Raw genomic sequence first — 23,577 nt, 5'->3', positions numbered from 1 at the left:
CCTCGCTCAGCAGCCGACAACAGTGAGTGGACAGGAGATTCGGGAGCTTATTATATCGATGGGTAAAATCTCGTGTGCTGCTGCGGGCCAGTTAAAAGACCTCAGCGGGCCGCATCCGGCCTGAGGGCCGTAGTTTGGGGACCGCTGAGTAAATAGATAGGGAAATTGTATCTCTCTGAGGCAAGGAGAGGCCAGGCACCCTAACCTTAACCCTTGACATGAGTGACATCAAGTTGGCCACCTTTAAGTCAGTCACATGACCTTTAATCCACCCCCAGTCACATGATCGTCAAGCCACTCCCACCTGGTCATATAGCTGGCAAGCCACACCCACAAAATAAGCTACATCCACAGTGTGGTAGTAAAATTTTTTGCAGCCTTTCATTGCACCTGTGTCACAGGTACCATAGGTTTGCCATCACAAGTAAATACCATTCTTCTGTAAAACACTTTACTCTTTTCTGGCTTCAAGCTTTTCTTTTATGTTGTTGACTGCAAAGTAATTTATCGTTATAATGTCTTGCAACTTGGTTATGTGCGCGTGCACACACACACGCACACAAAGTAGAGAGAAAATCAGAAAGGGTTGTTCTCTTCCTCTGACGCCCTCTGACTGCCTGACAAAAATCATCATGCTTTATTGCCCTAATTAGTTTTCTTGGTATTTTATGCAAAGGTTCCAGGGTGCTTAGAAAGTTAATAGGGGGTAATGGAGTGGAACGTGTGGGATGACTTCTCACCTCACAAAGCACTCCTTTCCCTTGCTGATAACAAGTGTGTGTTTTTGTGGAGGGGGGGAAAATCCCCTCCTTTTTTAAGGAACAAAAGTTCAGTGAGTTGGGCGAAGCTGGTTTCATAATTAGCTTGAAATTGCTACAGCCTGCATTAACACTGTCCTACACCTGCATACCACTGCAGGACATGAGACCCTGGTCCAAAGTATAATCTGCATTTCTATCATCCCTGAATCAAGACAAAAATGGACTAGCGTAATTTTTCCTGCAACTGAGCTCTATTTTGCTTTAGTTACAAGCCCATCTCTGGTACTGACCTTATAGGATTAAGAATAATTCAGGATAAAGCATTTCGCTTTCCTAAAGATCCTTCCTTCCTTCCTTCCTTCCTTCCTTCCTTCCTTCCTTCCTTCCTTCCTCCCTCCCTCCCTCCTTCCTTCCTCCCTCCTCCCTCCCTTTTTCCCTCCCTCCCCCTCCCTTCCTCCCTCTTCCTCCCTCCTTCCTCCCTCCCTCCCTCCCTTCCTTCCACCCTTCCCCCTACCTTCATCCCTCCCTCCCCCTCCCTCCCTCCCCTCCCTCTCTCTCTCCCTCCCTCCTCCCTTCCTTCCTTTCTTCTCTGGATAGCATAAAGATTAAAAACAGATACAATACCTAAAACCGAAAAAGGTAGGCCAAAAATATAATGGGGCAACAAACACACCTTACCTAAGAAAAGCAGACATTGCACATCAAATGTATAGGACATAAGGAACAACTGTGAAGGACAGGAGGAAGAACTACTACCAAGATGAGATAAGTGGGGTTTAAGTCCCAGCCAAGAAGCTCTTTTGAGGAAATGTCTCAGACAACAGAGGTAAAATGAGGGAGGGAGAGTACATTGGACTTGCAAGATTCTGCTCTTGTAGCTTTACCATAAAAACAGTCCTGATCTACACTGCATTTGTTCCTTAGTCTTGCAGGATTGTTATCAACTGAGTGCATTCAAAACCAGCGAACTAATGTGCTGAAACAGACCAGGGTATGGACGCTAGCTAGATAAATACCTGGTAGGCAGAATTTTTTGCCCCTTATTTTCTTCCCCAAAAACTAAGGTTCATCTTATATTCTGGTGCATCTTATACTCCAAAAAATACAGTAGATAGAAACATAGAAACATAGAAGTCTGACGGAAGAAAAAGTCCTCATGGTCCATCTAGTCTGCCCTTATACTATTTTCTGTATTTTATCTTAGGATGGATATATGTTTATCCCAGGCATGTTTAAATTCAGTTACTGTGGATTTATACAGATATATACAGTACTTGGTGCAGCACTTAGAAACAAGAATAAAAATAATGTTTATTGTTCACCATTGACAAGGGAGTTTGTTCTAGAAACACCAAGCATTCATATTTATTTATTTATTGGATTTATATTTGCCATTATCATTTATTTGCAAGAGTTCTATTGGAAAGCATGAACTTTTAGTTAGAGATGTCAGAGATTGAACCTACCAGCTTCCATGTCCAAAGTTCGTTCACTATCACTAAGCTGCACATACGTATTACATATGTGCCTGGTCCCCTGAATTTATTTTGACAATTTGTATGTCAAGAAGAACATAAAGGTAAGTAAACAGCACCTTTATTCTCATATAAGAGGCTGTTCCTTGGCCAACTGCTTGTGAGCAAGATAAATATTTCTTCCCGAGCTTGCTTCAAATAAATATTCTCCTTTGAATTTAAACTTGGCATAGATCCTATTTCATAGCTGGAAATCTTCTCTATTTGGAGACCTAGCAATCCATATTTTCTGCTTGAAGATGATTTCTGCTTGAATGTTTTCCAATCTAAATCCAGATTGGGAGGAGGAGGGAGAAATACTCACCTGTTAATAGTTACTATTACTTAAAAGCGTTTTACTCTACAGTTGTTTTTAACTAAGAAATAAACATCTCAATTTAGCCCCTAGGTTGCAAAATGAGCCAGCATGCAGATCATCTAACCACAATTTTCTTTAAATAATAATAATAATAATTTATTAATTTATTGAAAATGGGGGGTGGGGTGGGACAGGGGGTACAAAAAAATAAAAAGGGTATTAAGGGGGGCAGAAAGAAAAAAGAAATTAATACACAAGTTCTATTACCATCTATGATTTGTATAATTTGTTATATATCAGTTCATAACATTGGGTTGAAGTTGATTCTATTACATTGAAGGTGAGATCATCTATTTATTTAATTTATTGGCCTATATTTATTACTCTAGTCTAGGGTAATTCTGGGTGGCTCACAGTCATTAAATTATGCTTCTATGTACCTTAAATTCACTCAACAATTCAAATTTTTCATCTCTATTTATTAATTTCTATTATTATAGGTATAAAATGTAGCTTCCTCCTCCTGTCTCTTTTCATTTTCTATAACTGGGTATCCCTGTCAAGGAAAAACAGTAGAAAGAGAGCGGGAAATATTTGCCCTAAAGAACTCAAGTTTACAAAGCAATGTTCACACAACCTTTTTCTCAATGAAACACCTTCTTCTTCTTCTTCTTCTTCTTCTTCTTCTTCTTCTTCTTCTTCTTCTTCTTCTTCTTCTTCCTCTTCCTCTTCCTCTTCCTCTTCCTCCTCCTCCTCCTATTATTATTATTATTATTATTATTATTATTATTATTATTATTATTATTATTATTATTATGTCAATACAACACAGCAAACGAGATCACTATGCTGGATTTTGTATTTCATCACCAGTCGGGCGCTTCTCAAGAACCTAGGACTGCGTGATATAGCGGTGAATTATGTTTGCCAATCCCAGTAAAGCGGCCTTTTGCAATTGACAGATGGAGATTTTGTCAATTCCGATGGTTTTCAAATGTCTGCTGAGATCCTTTGGCACTGCGCCCAGCGTGCCAAGTACCACTGGGACCACTTTCACTGGCTTGTGCCAGAGTCGTTGCAGCTCGATTTTTAGATCTTCTTATTTCACTAATTTCTCTGGCTGCTTCTCCTCAATTCTGCTGTCTCCTGGGATTGCAATGTCGATGATCCATACTTTCTTTTTCTCCACAATCAGGATGTCTGGTGTGTTATGCTTCAGAATTCGGTCAGTCTGAAGTCAGAAGTCCCACAGTAGTTTTGCTTGCTTGTTTTTGACCACTTTTTCGTGGTGTTATGCTTCAGAATTTGGTCAGTTGCTATTATTATTATTATTATTATTATTATTATTATTATTATTATTATTATCAACAATACAACAGAGCAAACAAGAATCACTATGCTGGATTTCGTATTTCATCACCAGTCGGGCACTTCCCAAGCACCTAGGACTGCGTGATGTAGCGGCGAATTATGTGTGCCCTCTGCAATTGACAGATGGAGATTTTGTCAATTCCGATGGTTTTCAAATGTCCGCTGAGATCCTTTAGCACTGCATCCAGCATGCCAAGGACCACTGTGACCACTTTCACTGGCTTATGCCAGAGTCACTGCAGCTCGATTTTTAGATCTTTGTATTTCGCAAATTTCTCTAGCTGCTTCTCCTCAATTCTGCTGTCTCCTGGGATTGTGATGTCGAATTGTTATTGTTATCGTTATCATTATGACTTCTAGGCTGCCCTTCTCAGGGTGGCTTACAAAGCAAGAATAAATACAGATTAAAACATATTAAGAAATCCAAACATTAAAACTCTAGGGATTAATTCCAGAAGTGGGTTCTAAAACCCATTGCTACCAGTTTGCGCTCGCATGCGTGCACAGAAGCGTCCCAGGTGAGTGGGCAGAGCCTCCCACTACCGCCACGACTGGTTCGCAGAACTGGGCTGACCTGGGAGCAACCCACCTCTTATTAATTCTTGGAGAAGGGAGCACAGAGGAGTGGCTTATTACTAATTCTGTAAAATGATAGTTTTTGAGGGGAAAAGTGGCATTTATTTATTTATCAGTTCATGATAGGAGTAAAGGCATACTTAGGCTTCCCAACTAGTAGTCCTCCAAAAAATGTTGAACTAAATGGGGAATCATTCCCCGTTAGCTAAAACAGTCATATCTGTCATGCTTTCTTTCTTTCCTTCTTTCCTTCTTTCCTTCTTTACTTACTTCTTTACTTCTATACTTCTTTACTTACTTACTTACTTACTTACTTACTTACTTACTTACTTACTTACTTACTTACTTACTTGATTTTTATGCCACCCTTCTCAGACTCAGGGCGGCTTACAACATGTTAGCAATAGCACTTTTCAACCGAGCCAGCATATTGGCCCCACAATCCGGGTCCTCATTTTACCCAACTCGGAAGGATGGAAGGCTGAGTCAACCTTGAGTGGGTGATGAGATTTGAACTGCTGATCTTCAGATCTACAGGCAGCTTCAGTGGCCTGCAGTACAGCACTCTACCTGCTGCGCCACCCCGGCTCTATCTATTCATTGCTCCAATTGAAGTAGCAATCCACGCTGTATAGTATCCCAGTTGGGGGGGGGGGGGTTGAGACCGGGGGCGGGAAAGAGGTTAACTGCAGAACAGAAGACCAAAGCAAAACATTACCTTCATAGCTTCATTTTTACATTGAACCCATAATAATGTCTCATGATCCATTGTAATAATGTTTCTGGAGATAAGAAAGCTTTAGATTTGCCAGGACTCTATAAAAGAATATTTATTTGTTATTTCTTTTTCCTAGTTCTGAATCAATTTTGTTTTTTGTTTTTTTAAAAAATCTAGTTCTAATTTTAGGTTAGACAAACAAATAGGAGGGGAAAAACATATTAAAGCACCGAGAAAGCTTCCTTCAGGCATCCAAATGTCAGGTTGGGATTACATTTTATATATACCTGATTCCCACTGCAATACTTACCTCTCGAGGTCATGCTCCTAATTATAGACTTTGATGAAACTTCGAAAAGATGCTTGACTTCCTAGAACATTTCCTAAAGTATTTCTTTTCACAAAGTGCCTGATTCAAAAATGGAACAGCCACAAATTGTTATTGTGACTCTCTGTCTTTTTAAAGTCAAGTTCAGATTCAACCGTCTACTTAGACAGATGGAGCTAATTACTTCAAGTGGCAAGCAAATTGGCTTAGAGAGCAAGAGTATTTTAACGCACTAATTGGTGTTAAACTGCCAATGCCTCCTGCCAATGGATTTTAACTGGGCCCCATGCAATACTTGGCTGCACATTGCTACATCACCAGGACTTTGGCCTTCAAACCAAGGGGTAATTATCATTTGGGTCTTTTTGACTTCCTAAAGATGATCAGGAACAAATCAGGGGACAAGGGAAGCTTTTGAGTTAAGAAAGGAATCTACTGCTGAATATTGCTGAGGATAATTTGTAGATCTGCACAAATTCATTTACTATTTATTTATTAATTGGACTTGTATGCCACCCCTCTTCGAGGACTCAGGGTGGCTCACAACATATCATAAAACAATATACAATGAAACATCTGAAATCCAATTAATATATATAACTAATCTAAAAACCATTCTAAAAATTTTGAAACATTAAAAATAATTCATTCCGATTAAGACAACAAACATACAATTTACTCGTTGGCAAGGGGGGAAGAGCCTTCTCTGTGGCGGCCCCGGCCCTCTGGAACCAACTCCCCCCAGAGATTAGAATTGCCCCCACCCTCCTTGCCTTTTGTAAGCTACTTAAAACCCACCTCTGCCGCCAGGCATGGGGGAATTAAGATTTCTTCTCCCCCTAGGCGTTACAATGGTATGCATGGTATGTTTGTATATGTGTTTGGTTTTGTATATTAAGGGGTTTTAATTTGCTTTTAGTATTGGATTATTATTGTATACTGTCTATGATTGCTGTTAGCTGCCCCGAGTTTTCGGAGAGGGGCGGCATATAAATCCAATAAAACTTGAAACTTGAACTATGGCTTAGTGGCCCCAAGCCTGGCGGCATAAATAGGTTTTTAGATTCTTTCGAAAGGCGAGGAGGGTGGGAGCAGTATGAATCTCCGGGGGGAGTTGATTCCAGGGGGCAGGGCCCCCCACAGAGAAAGCCCGTCCCCTAGACCCCACCAAGCGACATTGTCTAGTTGACAGGACCTGGAGAAGGCCGACTCTATGGGAGCTGACAGGTTGCTGGGATTTATGCGGCTGGAGGCGGTCCCACAAGGGAATTGGGAGGGTTAGGAGAGAAGTTGACAGCCAAAACAAATTCCTTTCTCAGAGTCCAAGGTCATCTTTAGTTCTGCGTCAACTATACAACTGGTGAATCCCTGCACCGGACTGGTCCACATGATTGCATTTGTGGGTGTGGGGATGTGAAATGAACCTTAACCTGGATGGAGTACCGGAGAGAAAATAGTATCAGAATGGCTGAAACGTAATCCAACATGGCTCTGCTAATAAATCAAACCTCTTGTGTGAGAATTGGAGTGGATTCTGATTTATTTCTCAGATGCTATTTGGGGCATTGACAGTAAGGGATAGAGTTTGTGGTCATGACATCACACTGCATGTATTTTTATTTTATTTATTTTATTTTATTTTATTTTATTTTATTTTATTTTATTTTATTTTATTTTATTTTATTTTATTTTATTTTATTTTATTTTATTTTATTTTATTTTATTTTATTTTATTTTATTTTATTTATTTTATTTTATTTTATTTTATTTTATTTTATTTTTTTTTATTTTATTTTATTTTATTTTATTTTATTTTATTTTATTTTATTTTATTTTATTTTATTTTATTTTATTTTATTTTATTTTATTTTATTTTATTTTATTTTATTTTATTTTATTTTATTTTATTTTATTTTATTTTATTTTATTTATTTATTTATTTATTTATTTATTTTATTTTGTCCAATACACAATACATAGAAGAGAATAGACATGAGGTAATATATATAAAGAAAAATATAAAATAGTGAAGATATATGAAAGGAAGAAAATATATATGATATATGAGATAAAGGAAAGAAAATTGGACAGGGGACGAAAGGCACATTAGTACACTTATGTACGCCCCTTACTGACCTCTTAGGAACCTGGAGAGGTCAATCGTGGATAGTCTAAGGGACAAATGTTGGGGGTTAGGGGTTGACACTATTGAGTCTGGTAATGAGTTCCATCCTTCAACAACTCGATTGTTAAAGTCATATTTTTTACAGTCAAGTTTGTAGCAGTTAATATTAAGTTTGAATATGTTGCGTGCTCTTGTGTTGTTGCGGTCACTCACGCTTCCTTACCTTATCCCACAGCTCTCTGCCCTTTTTACCACTTACTCAGAGGACTTTTGTCCCACAAAGATGGAAGTAAGCAAATGATATGTGTTCTAAATCTCCAGCTCCAAGACTTCGTAACAGCCCTACTGACTTTCCTCTCCCTAAGCGCCGTCTTCAGTCTCCCACTGGTTATGTTACACGTGGCATCTTGGCCAGATACTGGTCACTTCCAGAAACTTACTTTACTCTGCAGGCAAAATAATCAGGCAGTGTTAAGAGTCTGAAACACCAATCTTGTACGAGGCTGAGAAAATGCAGAAATCTACCACCTCCACCCAATCTTTCAGTTGCTTAATGTGGATAGCAATTCCAGTGAGAATAAGATGTTAAATGAAGTCATGGCCCTTTGCTGTTGATCATACAGAATCTGAAGCGCCTCCTTTAAAACCTGCCAGGCTCACTTTCCATCCTTCCCTCTTAACTTGCTTTTTATGCATACTGCTTGGAAATAGCTCTACTTTCCTCGGGTGTGTGTGTGTGTGTGTTGTGTCATGGTTCCAAATAGCATCCAAAACTAAATCGGAGTCTGAGGCATAGCATTCCTCAAAGTTCCAATTTATTAGCAGAACCATATTGGCACATTTCTGAGAAACCCAAATCGAAGGCTACCAGGGTTTCTCCGCCCAGTTTAAAGTTCATTCCCTTGTTCCCACACCCCCAAGTTCATCACATTGACCAGACTCCTTCATGCCAACATGTCTCTTACTCCCAACCACTTCCGGGCAGGTGTTGAACAAAGGATGACCTTGAGAATCTAGAAAGAATTTGTTATGGCTACATTTCTACTTTCCTCATGCAGCAACCCCTCTCAAATTCCCACCACACGAATACAATCTTATGCATAATGTTGTGGTTATTTGATGATGTTTTTGATGTTAGGTGACCATTTTTGGTCTTGAGATATAATAGAACCTAGAAATTTGAAGGTCTCTACTGTTGATACTGTGTTGTCTAGTATTGTGAGAGGTGGAAGGATGGAAGGGTTTCTCCTAAAGTCTACCACCATTTATACTGTTTTGAGTGTGTTCAGTTCTAGATTGTTCCAGCCACACCACAAGGTTAGTTGCTCAACCTCCCGTCTGTATGTGGATTCATCAATGTCTTGAATGAGTCCGATCATTGTTGTATTGTCTGCAAACTTCAATTCTTTTTTAAAAAGACAGATATTAAAAGAAAACAGGTCAGGATTATACATTGCTCAAAAAAATAAATAAATAAAGGAAACTCTTAAACAACGCAATATAACTCCAAGTAAATCAAACTTCTGTGAAATCAAACTGTCCACTTAGGAAGCAACACTGATTGACAATCAATTTCACATGCTGTTGTACACATTCAACTTTGTACAAAACAAGGTATTCAATGAGAATATTTCATTCATTCAGATCTAGGATGTGTTATTTGAGTGTTCCTTTTATTTCTTTGAGCAGTATATATAGTTTCAGGAAAGTTAAAACTCAAAATGAGTTGAAGTGAGCCAAAAGTAACAATTAAAAAAAGGTCCTCTTGTGGGTTCAAAATGGAAGGAAAGAAAAAGAAATGGAATATCAGCTGCTCGGTGTAATATCACAAATAATAAAGGTTAGTTACTCATTTCTTATTTGACTCTGACATCTCCGAGAAGAAGATATATGTTATACCAGCCAATTATGAACCGCTAGTTGAAGGGAAAGGACTTTAGCTGGTGCTTGATAAAATTAAAAAAAAAATACAGCAAAGGATTTCTTGTGACTTAAATGAGTTCAGATATCCAGGGCCAGATTAATTTCCTTCTATCGTGCTGAAGGAAATTGCTTATGGTCTAGCCATACTTTTATGAAAACTCAGGAGAAATCATTACTCAGAATTAATCAAGAATCAGAAATTATGAACCAGAATTAACTCAGGAAAAAAAAACCCTGCTTGATCAATGCTCAGCAATATCTCCTTGACAAATTAGAGGACAATCTCAAGTGGACTATCCCGAGTATTTACTTTTTGGAAGGACAGTGGTACCTCTACTTAAGAATGCCTCTACTTAAAAACTTTTCTAGATAAGAACTGGGTGTTCAAGATTTTTTTGCCTCTACTTAAGAACCATTTTCCACTTAAGAACCCAAGCCCGGAAAAATTCCCCAGGAAATTTGAGAGCGGCACAAAGGCCCAGCCAGTTTCCTGTCATTTCCCCTTTAATCCCGTCCATCCGGGCTACCAGAGGCGCTTTTTGGTGGCGCTTATGGAGACTTTGGCAGTCCAGAGTGAATGAAGCATTTTCCTTTCTCTGGATGCTTGGACAGGGAATAAACCTCTGCCAGTGCCCAGAGAAAAGAAATGCTCCTTTCGCTCTGGGCAGCCAAGGAATCACCACAGTGAAGGAAAGGCACCGGCGACAAAGCGAGCGAGTGAGAGGAGAGGGGAGCCCTTCAGCATGGGAAGGAAGAGGCAGCAGGTAGCAGCAGCAGCAGCAGCCAGTGTATGGGAGGCAGTGTATGGGAGGCAGCCTCACGCCGGGTGTATTGGAGGCACGTGCTCCTCCTTGCCGCCTCATAGTCCCTCTTTTTTTTTTTAAGCCTTAAAGTTTTGGATTCTTTTGATTCCCCTCACCTCACCTTCTTCCTTCGGCAGTGACTATCCTCCTCTTCCTCCTCCTCCGACCCAAATTCTGAGCTTTTATTTCTTTCCTAATGGGTTTGCATGCATTATTCACTTTTACATTGATTCCTATGGGAAAAATTGCTTCTACTTAAGAACGTTTCTGCTTAAGAACCTGGTCACGCAACGAATTAAGTTCTTAAGTAGAGAATTCATTATAGAATTGATGAAGGGAATGTTTACCAGATTTTCAAGTAATATGAAACCAGTGGGATAGCTGAAGAATTCGAAGAGGGAGACAAAATTAAAAATGAGTTGAACCAGGCTGAAATTAAAAGAATGAAATTGAATAGAAGGAATATGAAGATATTCAGTTGAGCAATAATTGGAAGGATCAAATATAGGGTAGGGGATGCTTATCATTTTTTAAAAAAATAATTATGATCTTTGAACTGTAGTGGAGCACAAGATTCAGGCTGCATCTATGTTCAAATCTAATCAACTTAGCCTGATCTTTAAAAAAAAAAATATCTAAGGAGGCTTAGAAATTGTTAGTAATGGAACTGTTGTGGTTAGCTCTGGCCCAGCTCCTGCCCCAAGGACTGTGGATGTGGGGGAGACATCCACATGCTGCAGGCCTGTTTTGCCCCCCCCCCTGGTGGAATCTGCTGATGAAGGCTCCTCTGACCAAGAAGACATGAGTGACAGGGAGGAGGAGAGTGGGGCAGACAGCTCAGAAGGAGATCAATTATCTAGTTCCTCCTTGGATTCAGAACAAGAGTTAATGATACAGCCACGCATGGGGAGAGCGATGCAGAGGCAACAACAACTGAGAGATTATTATCAAAGAAAATCAGGCCACCTGTGGTTGGGTGGGGCTGTGATAATTAGTGAGGCTGCTATAAATAGCAGCTTGTGGGGTTGGCCATTGTGGAGGATTATCTGATCGTTGTGTTTCGTGACTGCTTTACTGACTTTGACCTCTTGTGTGCTGATTTTTCCCCACTTTGAAACTAAACCAGGGCAAAGTGTGTTTCACTTTGTGAAAGAAGAAGGACTGTGAATTGCCTCACAGCTGCAAGCTAAGTATCACAGAACTGATAAGGGACTTGTACAAATTACCAGTTTGTTTGGAGACGAGTGCTCTTTGCTATACCAAAAGAGGGCTTGGTTTAAGTGAATTTTCATTATAAAGAACATTGTTTTGAACTTTCAAACGTGTGTGTGTCTGAAATTGTATCTGTGCATTTTTGGGAGAATTCTACCAGAGAGCTCGACAGAACAGGAACAAGACTAGAAAATGAGAAAATAACCAAGAATAAAGTAAGAATAAGCTATACTGTTGCTAGGAAAATAGACTCAACTGCATAAGACTTTTGTACACAGTAAAACTTTCATTAGTTAATCCGGTGGTGTGCATCTGATTCTTGGGGGGCTCGGTGCTGGGACAGAACAGTAGTCCTTAACTTACAAGTAGAATTAAGACCAGAATTTGCAATGCTAACTAAGGTAGTTGTTAAGGGAGTCATGCCTTTTTAATGGCCTTTTTCACCATGGTTCCTAAGTGAATCATTGAAATTCTTAAGTGAATCATGTGCTCATTAAATAATTATAGCGTCCTGCATTGACTTTGTTTGTCAAAAGTCACTTGAGGAAATTGCAAATGACAGACAGATAACTGAGGACATTGCAACCATTGCCAATACATGCCAATTGCTAAAGCACCTGGATTTTGATCACATGACTATGGGAGTGCTATAATGGATAGAAACATGAGGACCAGTCATAAGTCATTTTTCCCCACGCTGTAACTTTGAGCAACTGTAAACAAGTAGCTGTAAGTCAAACACTACTTGTAATTGCCTGTAATGCAATAGAAAATAATCACCAAATCACAGAGCATTTCCATTTTCTCAGAACTGTTTCCAACATGTATCAGATTTTTATAATATGATTACTTTACTGTACAAAAGTCATCTGTACCCACTCAGTGACATTTGGTAATAGAGGGAAAATTTCTAGCTTTTTTTCTCTCTCTCTAATTCTAAATATAACAATGTCTTGAAAACTAGCAGGGGATGCAAACTGTCTTCACACATTATCTCCCCTGTGGCAAAAAAATGTTTCCAATTAAAACAAATAGATTAAATTTCATGTCAAAGCCACACGTTTAGACACTGGTTTCTAACATTTGTTAGATAATGAAGCAGAATCATGTAGTTTGTATCAACGCCATTAGAGAATCTTCTGTAAGAAGAAAGTCATTTGATGGGACCTAAGAAATGTGTCATTTCTGTCCTGGTGCTATGCAATTCACAAGCTCCCCCAAGTTTTGGGGGCTTCAGCTCTCTTGGCTTCCCAGAAAGCATCTACTTGTACCACCTATTTTACATCAACCACAAGAATTCTGTTAATTCCTGAAGTCTAGGAGATGAGAAGGCTATGAAGGTGGGGTTAAATGCATCATCAGTTCATAATTGCTGCACAATCACAAGAGACCCAAATCCATCCCTGTGAATTTTATTGACCCTTGTTGTTCTGGTCTGGGTGGCCTGCTCCAAGAATACTCTCTTTACAAGTTTGTATTTCCAAATTATCACTTCTTTATTTACTTTCTTCCAATTTGGAATTTGTCACAATACATCTCCAGCATGCAAATTGTATTCCAAACTCACAGACTAAACTACAGAGTCATAAATTCTTTCTAAATGAGCAGGATGTCCACTTCAAACATCTCCTTATCTCTGGATCAGGTTAACGCTACTTCCAAACAGTTTTATCATGCAATATAAAAACTCACTTTTCCAGAGAAATGGCAGAAAGCATCTATCTTGGCTTTTTCACTTTATATAAAAGCATCCATCATTTCCGGTCAATTCCGGATGTGAGCTAATTAATTAATTTACACACTCTGAACAGTATTTTCAAAACCTCTTTCCCCCATGTTCATCTTTCCTCTTCTCTGACCTCCTAAGTTTGGTACTTAACCAAGGACTATTCTTTACAATCTGAAGAATTATTACTATCCATACTAACACCCACAGTGTTTTCTATTAAGTTCTCATCATCACTATCATCCTCCACTCTTAAATCAGGGTAATTGGCAGCTTCTATGTCATCTTCCTTTTCTGAATCTGACATTTCCAAAGACTGACAGGAAACACTCACAACACTTGTCTAGTGCCAATTTGGTTTGACTATTCGTAGAGCAGATTCTTATGTATGGGTAGCATGTAATAAACGTTTAGTGCTTTGAATGTAATTGCTGTTCCTGGTTACTTGTGCTTGACATCAAATCCCTGTTAATCTCCATTTTAACTGCAATGGTATAAAATCTACGCAATTTCTCATTTTTCCTCTCTGGTTTTCTACCTTGTTCTCAAAATGCTTGAAAACCCCTTCTGGATTTTGATTATACCACCTGTTTCTCTTGTTTCAATGATTGTACAACAAAGGGAATTATTCTGAACATATACTATGTATTGGTGGGAGACAAAATGATAGAGCACAGCCAAATGTGACTGGGCTTCTTGGAGATCCAAGAATGAATGAGAATATTGATATGTGAATTTAATAAACACATGGAAGAGTTTTCAGCATGTGGAAGAAATGTTTTTTTGGGTGTCATCAAGAGTGGACTTGGAGGAAAAATGAACAGAAGTAACAGAGAAGAGGAGTGGAATAAATAAAAATGCAAGTCCTGTATTTTAAGATAAAACAAAATGGAATAGAAAAAACACATAAGGAATTATTATACAGAAAGTACTTTGAATAGAGGGAAAACAGTTATTAGAGTGACAAAGTAATGCATGAAGAAGTATGAAAAAGATGATTACTATAAGTAATTACTAGAATAGAGTAGATTTTTTTCCTTTTAAATATTTTTTATTAATTTTCCTCTTTTAAAAAGAAAACACAAAAGTAAATATAGAAGAAAATCAAACAAAATCAAATTAATAATGTATATACAGATATTAGCATTATATTAGCTTTAAAGTCACTATATTTATATTATATTAATTATACCCTAGACTATAATTTGTCTCAAGTATATAAATTAGTACATGTTTTTTTTCCGTTAACAAAAATAATTTCATATATACTTCAATGATTTATCATGCGGGCTACATTACTCCCTCCCCTAAATTGTAAAGTCTAGATTTTATTTGTTACATACTTAAAAATATTTAAGAAAATAAAAATAATAAACAAATTAACATAATTTTAAAAACTGTAAAGCAAAACTAAACTATCTATACCTTTCTTTATCTTAACACATATTTTATTGTTGTATATATTTTCCCAAGTAATCTTTTATGACTATGCATTACTAGAATAGATTTTTTTATTGGCCAAATGTCATAGGACACACAACAAGAAATTTGTCTTGGTGCATATGCTCTCAGTGTACATAAAAGAAAAGACAAATTTTTCAAGAATCATCAGGTACACTTAATGATAGTTTCGGTAATTACTATGATGAGAAAAATCCATATAAACTGATAACCTGCAAAAGAATGATGAGAGAATTATGTAAAGCAGGGGTATCAAACTCAAGGACCTGGGGTTACTTAGACCCTGCGGGGCTACCCTGGAAACAGCAAAGGACTGTCCCGAGATGTCTCTGCCAGTGAAAACGGTGCTTATGAATGACCAGTCATGTCCCACCGAGTCGGCCTTCTCCAGGTCCTGTCGACTAGACAATGTCGCTTGGCAGGGCCTATGGGAAGAGCCTTCTCTGTGGGGACCCCGACCCTCTGGAATCAGCTCCCCCCAGAGATTTGTACTGCCCAAACCCTCCTTGTCTTTCATAAGAATTTGAAGACACACCTGTGTCAACAGGCTTGGGGACACTAACCCTGGCTATGAATGAATGTATGTTGAGTGGAAGATATGTTGATTGAATATGACTGTTTTTAGATTAAATTGGGGTTTTAGACTGTTTTGGTATTATTCGATTTCAGAACTGTATTTTTTCATATATTGTAAGCGGCCCCAAGTCCTGGAGAAGGCTGAGATAAAAATCCAACAAACAAACAAACAAACAAACAAACAAACAAACAAACAAGCAAAATATGATAACATAATCAAGTAAAATGAAATATGGAATGTTTTGTGCAAACATGTGGTTGAAGGTTGGTTGCTGTTGGTAAAAACAGATATGTATGCGCAAAGTAAAACATCCATGAGAATAAAATGTAATACTTAGGAAATGGTTTAGCTTTGAGCAGAGATTAAGACAAGGATGTACGATATCCATGTTTATTTAATGTATTTATGGATGGTTGGAGTCATTTTAGAAGTGTATAGGTTGGAAATTGAAATACGTATGTATTTTGTATGCAGATGACACCTTGTTGTTTACTGAAAACCTAAATGATTGCAATGAATGTTAAATAGATTACATGTTCCAGTGCAGAGTATGGATCTGCAAATTAATAAATTGAGGATAAAATTAGTTGTGTTTGATAGTGAACATGAAGTGAATGATTTCAAATTATGCATAAATAACAAAAATCTAGAGCAACTTAGATAAATTTGTATGCTTTGATAGAATATTTATTAAAGTTGGGAACATGAATGGAGAAACATAAAGATATAGAATAGAATTCTTTATTGGCCAAGTGTGATTGGACACACAAGGAATTTGTCTTGGTGCATATGTTCTCAGTGTGCATAAAAGAAAAGATATTATTCATTAGGAATCATAAGGTACATGATAGCCATAGGGTATAAATAAGAAATCAAATCACATTAGGAAACAGAATGCAAATTAGAAGAAAACAAACAACAAAGGTACAGTCATACAGTCATTTGTGGGAAGAGATGGGTGATGGGAACAATGAGAAGATTAATAATAGTGCGGAGTTTGTAAATAGTTTTGACAGTGCTGAGGAAATTATTTGTTTAGCAGAGTGATGGCATTTGGGGAAAAACTGCCCTTGTGTCTAGCTGTTCTGGTATGTAGTGCTCTGAAGCATTGTTTTGAGGGTGGGAGTTTAAATAGTTTATGTCCAGGATGCAGTGATGGGCTCCTACGTGTACGGTCAGTACCGGTAGCAAAAAAAATGTGTTTTTTTCTTTTTTTTCCTTTCTGGACTCTGGGTATGCTTTTCCTATCACAGTAAATGGGGTTGAATGTGTATAATTTTAGAAGGGCTGTGTGTGCATGTGTGTACATACACTTTATCTGGTAGATAATCAGGGGTGGGCTACTGCCCGGATGGGAGGGAACGCAGTGGGGTAGCGGAAATGGAGCTCCACCCCAGAGCGCTCAATTTGAACTGAAAGATGTTGAAACAAAATGCATAAGCCACGCCCACAGTGTGTAGTAAAAAGTTTGGTAGCCCATCACTGCCAGGATGTGAGGAATCCCTTAATATTTATTTATTTATTTATTGGATTTGTATGCCGCCCCTCTCCATAGACTCGGGGCGGCTAACAACAGTAACAAAAAAACAGCATGTAAATCCAATACTAAAACAACTAAAAAACCCTTATTGTAAAACCAAACATCCATACGTACAAACATACCATACATGAATTGTAAAGGCCTAGGGGGAAAGAATATCTCAAATATTTTCAGTTTGTATCTGTTGTGTGGTTGTGTGTTGTTTTGGTTGAAGCTGAAGTAGTCATTGACAGGAAGGACATCGTAGCAGATAATATAATGGGCTATGGTTAGGCAGTGTTTAAGGCGATGTAATTCTAAGATTTCTAAACCTAGGATTGTAAGTCTGTTTGTGTAGGACATACTGCTGTTTTAGTCTAGGAAGATCTGATGACTCCTTGCCTTCTGGAGCTGTGACTTTCCTTGAGGTATTGCATTTGTACTAAAGACCTTTTCTGTCAGGCTTCCCGCAGGTACAATTTGATTCATGATTCTTAAGACACTCAACTCCCATCACTGCATGCTGTAGCTAACAAAACAGTGGAACACATAGAAGCTTTATTGGAAATTGGAAATCATCATCCCTATCCTGGAGATCAACTGCTAGCAAGGAATTCAGCCCTACATACTCTGTATGTCAGTAAGTCTTGGTGTTTAAATGTTGGTCTCTTCCTATTTTCCTTTCACGGTAATGGACAATTTTTAAAATAGATTCTGTATGAAGATTACCTGCACCCTGTTTATAGTTTGTTTGTTAGTTTGTTTGAGTTGGAAGGGACCTTGTTGGTCATTTAGTCCAACCCCTCGCTCAAGAAGGAGTCCCTACACCATTTTGGACAAATGGCAGTCCAGTCCTCCTTTGAAAGTCTCAATAACCTTCGCTGGCAAGCTGTTCCTCTAGTTGATCTCTTTCACTGTCAGAAAGTTCCTCCTTATTTCTTGGTTGAATCTCTCTTTGGTGAGCTTCCATCCGTTATTCCTTGTCTGGCCTTCTGGTCCTTTGGAAATCAACCTGACCCCCTCCTCTCTGTGGAACACTGCTATCATGTCTCCCCTGGTCCTTCTCTTCGCCAGACTGCCCATGGTCAGTTTTTGCAACCGCTCTTTGTATGTTTTAGTTTCCAGTCCCCTTATTATCCTGGTTTCTTTCTTCTTCACTCTCTATAGTGTTTCAATGTCTTAAAAAATTTTTTCTGTGGCCATCCATCTCTGTTTTTGCATTCTCTTCCTCCCATTTTGCCTAAATGGACCAGGAGTACATCTTCTCTACTCCTGGTTATGAGAAACTAGAAGGCATTATGCCCCTCATTCTGTATCCATCTGTTCATTGGCAAAGTTGACTCTTGGGATCTTTAGTCAAATAATAAGAATCACTGACAACAAAAAGCAACGTTTTGCATCATGACTCTGTCAGTTCCTTCCTTAAATTGTAAGGTCACACAAAACATTTTTATTTATTTATGTATTTTGTCCAATACATAATGAGGGTTTTAGTGGGTATATATCTATATACATATAGTAAAATACATGATGAAGGTTATAGAGGAGATACTCATAGTAAAATATATCTAAGAAATAATAGAAAAGAAGATATAGTAATAGAACATATCAATGAAAGAATAGAAGAAGAGATATAGGAATAGAAAAAAGGTATAGGAGATATAGGAGAGCAATAGGACAGGGGACGGAAGGCACTCTAGTGCACTTGTACTCGCCCCTTACTGACCTCTTAGGAATCTGGATAGGTCAACCGTAGATAATCTAAGGGTAAAGTGTTGGGGGTTTGGGGATGACACTATGGAGTCCAGTAATGACTTCCACGCTTCGACAACTCGGTTACTGAAGTCATATTTTTTACAGTCAAGTTTGGAGCGGTTAATATTAAGTTTAAATCTGTTGTGTGCTCTTGTGTTGTTGTGGTTGAAGCTGAAGTAGTCGCCGACAGGAAGGACGTTGCAGCATATGATCTTGTGGGCAATACTTAGATCTTGTTTTAGGCGTCTTAGTTCTAAACTTTCTAGGCCCAGGATTGAAAGTCTAGTCTCATAGGGTATTCTGTTTCAAGTGGAGGAGTGAAGGGCTCTTCTGGTGAAGTATCTTTGGACATTTTCAAGGGTGTTAATGTCTGAGATGTGATATGGGTTCCAAACAGATGAGCTGTATTCGAGGATGGGTCTGGCAAAAGTTTTGTAAGCTCTGGTAAGTAGTGTGAGATTGCCAGAGCAGAAGCTATGTAGGATTAGGTTTACAACTCTTGAAGCCTTCTTGGCTATATTGTTGCAGTGGGCTTTGGCACTTAAATCTTTTGTTATTAGCATACCAAGGTTTTTAACCAAGTGGGGATTATCTGGGCCAAAACATATTGTTCTGAACCAAGTAATCTATTGATCCTCAAAAATATGATGCAGCTTCTTGTCTGAAGAACAATCAGGGGACAAATGCTTCTGAGGGCTTTTTCTACATATATGTACATGAAGATACACTTTGCTGCTAGTTTCAGTATATATATGTTGTCTTACCTTCGCTACCAGTTTGGAATTGTGAATGCATGCCTTCGAAGGTTTTCATTTGACAACTTTTGAAGTGATATCAAAAGATCCCTCCAATCAAAACAAAAGCAACACATCTAATTAAAAACAATCCTACAGTATAATAAAGGACAGGAACCTCACGAATCACCAGATCTCGAAACAGATTCATGCAGAACTTGCTTGCAAAGTCTCCCAAGAGAATAATGTACAAGATTTTACACAAGAAATTTTCCACTCCCGTGTGACAATTATGTAAAATCTCAAGCATGAGAGTGCTGAATTCTCATGAGATATTATAATAATAATGTAATTAGAGTTACAGGCAAGTTTTGCAGACTTTATTTGGCAGAGTGCCCCTGTACGTTATTCTGCAGCGTTATATGTTTCCATGATGCACTGGAAACGTTCACCGACTTCTGGGTGTAATTAGATAATACAGTTTAATTATGCTTCAGGTATGAACTCAGACATTCTGTTTTGGAAATCATGATTTCTGCATTATAGTTCCACATGAATCAGACCTGGCTAGTTTCAATAAAATTGCGGCTTTGCATGTGTGGGAAATCCTCCATGCCACCCCATCCCAGAAGAATGAAATATTTATTTATTTTATTTATTTATTAGATTTGTATGCCGCCCCTCTCCGTAGACTCGGGGCGGCTCACAACAATAACAAGAACAATGTAAAAAACCAAATCTAATAATTTAAAAAACACTAAAAACCCCATTATTAAAAGCAAACACACACACAAACATTCCATGTATAAACTGTGTAGGCCGGGGGGAGATGTGTCAATTCCCCCATGCCTGACGGCAGAGATGGGTCTTAAGAACTTTACGAAGGGCAAGGAGGGTGGGGGCAGTTCTAATCTCCGGGGGGAGCTGGTTCCAGAGGGTCGGGGCCACCACAGAGAAGGCTCTTCTCCTGGGTCCCGCTAAACAACATTGTTTAGTCGACGGGACCCGGAGAAGGCCAACTCTGTGGGACCTAACCGGTTGCTGGGATTCGTGCGGCAGAAGGCGGTCCCGGAGGTATTCTGGTCCGATGCCATGAAGGGAAATATTAAAAAAAGACAGAATACAGTGATACCTCATCTCACAAACCCCTCGTCATACAAACTTTTCGAGATACGAACCCAGGGTTTAAGATTTTTTTGCCTCTTCTTCCAAACTATTTTCACCTTACAAACCCAAGCCACCGTCACTGGGATGCCCCGCCTCTGGACTTCTGTTGCCAGTGAAGCGCCTGTTTTTGCGCTGCTGGGATTCCCCTGAGGCTCCCCTCCATGAGAAACCCCACCTCCGGACTTCCGTGTTTTTGCGATGATGCAGGGGAATCCCATCAGCGGAAAAATGGGCGCTTTGCTGGCAATGGAAGTCCGAAGGTGGGGTTTCCTAGCGAGGGGAGCCTCAGCGAAATCGCAGCATTACAAAAACACAGAAGTCCAGAGGTGGGGTTTCGAGGACTTCCGTGTTTTTGCAACGCTGCATCGTGCCTAAATAAAATGTTTATAGTACTACCACAGTGTGGTAGTAAAAATTTTGGTAGCCCTTCACTGGTCACAGCCAGTCAATTTTTATTGTCCCCTGCCTCTTCACCATTCAGTAGCCCAACAATATTTATGGTGGCTGATAATGGGCCCTTGGTTCATTTCCATCCATGCTGACTTAATGAAGTAAGGATTACTACATATTAGAGCAGGAGAAACAGAAGTTTTTCCAACATCTTCATTTTTTTTCAAAAATCCCCCCTTTCATACTAGAGTGGGGATGAGGAATTAAACACACTTTTTTTTTCTTTGCAAAAGCCTTCCTGCTTAGTAATGGTTTAACCAAGAATTAACCACCAATGTGGCTTGGGTGACATGCTACTCTGTATTCAAGTTAAGCCAATCTTAATGTCTGGCTCTCGGTACCACTATACTTACAAAGTGTTCTAGATAAGAACTGGGTGTTCAAGATTTTTTTTGCCTCTTCTCAAGAACCATTTTCCACTTACAAACCCGAGCCTCCGAAGCTGTAACCGGAAAAGACAGGGAGAAGCCTCCGTGGGGCCTCTCTAGGAATCTCCTGGGAGGAAATAGGGCTCGAAAAGGCGGGGAGAAGTCTCCATGGGGCCTCTCTAGGAATCTCCTGGGAGGAAACAGGGCCTCCACCCTCCCTGTGTTTTCCCCAATTGCACACATTATTTGCTTTTACATTGATTCCTATGGGAAAAAAATTGCTTCTTCTTACAAACTTTTCTATTTAAGAACCTGGTCACGGAACAAATCAAGTTCATAAGTAGAGGTACCACTGTATGCCTAATCTCAAAATATTTAGTGTGTTCTATGAATATGCTTTTTATTTGAAGACACTATCCTGAAAAAAGAAACGGTAGAATTCTTATGTAGTGTTTTGCTTCCTTTACAAAAAAAAAAAGAAATTAACCCTGGCCTTGAAATTGCCAACATTTTATTGGTCTAACTGCAATCTGGCATATAAAGATTAAACAAGTGCAGTATTGGCCACATTTCATTTCCCTGCTAGGAAAATCTTTTGGTAACGTCAGGTGCTTTTAATAGGGCCAGAAGCTAATAAAAATATACCACCCTTCAGCTTCCAGCATTCTAAATTTAAAGTCTGAATAAAGTGTCTTTAATTAAGGCTTAGCAAAACTGGCGGCAAAGATCTGGATGAGTCGATGGCAGTACAAGGTTATAGGTTTCTATATCTCATTGCTGCCAGTAAAACTTATCTGATCGAAGGCAAAGGGAGCAAGAGAACTGCAGAGGATGGAGATGCTAAGATTATGTCATCGAAGCAAGGAACATGAATTTGGGCAAACTCTGAGAGACAGTCGAGGATGTGTGTGTGTGTGTGTGTGTGTGTGTGTGTATGTGTGTTGAGAGAGAGAGATACTAGGGTCCACGGGATTGCGAAAAGTCAGGCATGATTTAGCAATTGAACAACATTTTCTTTGTTTATTTTAGGAAATTTATATTGCCCCCTATTTGCATATGGCAACTCAAGGCAGCTTGCAAGAATATAAAAATCTCATATATAAAACAGTGAAACTAATAAAAGAGAAAAATCATATCATAAATTAATACAATAATATAATTAAATAAACACTCCCCCTCCCTGGCGACAACACATCATATGAGTCGTTTAATGGGCTCTATCCTGCTCTGAGTTCCCCAGGTTCGCTGGCAGAACCGGGTCTTTAATGCCTTCTGGAAAAGTGTCAGAGTGGGAATCATTCTAATCTCTGGGGGAATGTTGTTCCACAGAGATGGAGCCACCACAGAGAAGGCCCTTCTTCTGGGTCCCACCAGGTGTATTCCCCTAGAATCTTTTTCGGCTTAGGTGCCAAAAGGTTGTGCATGCATGTGATAGCGTGCGCGCATGTGCTCACACCCATAATCTAATGCCTTGCGCATGCACACAACCCCACCCACACATGTGTGCAGGCCTCACTGAAGCCTCCTGACTTCCGGTAGACCCGTTGTGCTGTTTTTCATTTTCCCTAGGGTTCGGGAAAGCCTCCTGAAGCCCAGGGATGGCAAAAAATAGCTCAAAGGGACAATCGGAAGTTTGAAAATGAAAGGAAGCGGAGCTGCCCTACTATCTATCCATCCATCCATCCATCCATCCATCCATCCATCCATCCATCCATCCATCCTTCTATCTATCTTTCTTTCTTTCTATCTATCTATCTATCTATCTATCTATCTATCTATCTATCTATCTATCTATCTATCTATCTACCTACCTACCTATCTATCATTCTTTCTTTCTATCTATCTATCTATCTATCTTTCTATCTATCTATCTATCTATCATTCTTTCTATCTATCTATCTATCTATCATCTATCTATCTATCTATCTATCTATCTATCTTTCTATTTATCTATCTTTCTATCTATCTATCTATCATCTATCTATCTATCTATCTATCTTTCTTTCTATCTATCTATCTATCTATCTATCTATCATTCTTTCTCTCTATCTATCTATCTATCTATCTATCTATCTATCTATCTATCTATCTATCATTCTTTCTATCTATCTATCTATCTATCTATCTATCCATCAATTTTCTTATTTATTTACTTACTTATTTACTTATT

At 38.8% G+C, this 23,577-nt stretch overlaps 1 protein-coding gene across 1 annotated transcript in view; it reads left to right on the top strand.

Moving 5' to 3' along the window:
* The window catches only part of LOC139165304 (guanine nucleotide exchange factor subunit RIC1-like), a gene marked incomplete at its 5' end in the record, with an annotated part of 229,116 nt that overhangs the window by 73,312 nt on the left and 132,227 nt on the right, over window positions 1–23,577 (top strand). Inside the window, one exon of the mRNA XM_070748502.1 lies at window positions 23,096–23,536. Coding sequence (XP_070604603.1) covers window positions 23,096–23,536 — 441 coding nt within the window. The remainder of the gene's footprint in view (window positions 1–23,095; window positions 23,537–23,577) is intronic.

This window comes from Erythrolamprus reginae, chromosome 3 (genome assembly GCF_031021105.1).
Source record: "Erythrolamprus reginae isolate rEryReg1 chromosome 3, rEryReg1.hap1, whole genome shotgun sequence".
Taxonomy (NCBI): Eukaryota; Metazoa; Chordata; class Lepidosauria; order Squamata; family Dipsadidae; genus Erythrolamprus; species Erythrolamprus reginae.
This window is presented reverse-complemented; position numbering and strand designations above follow the sequence as displayed.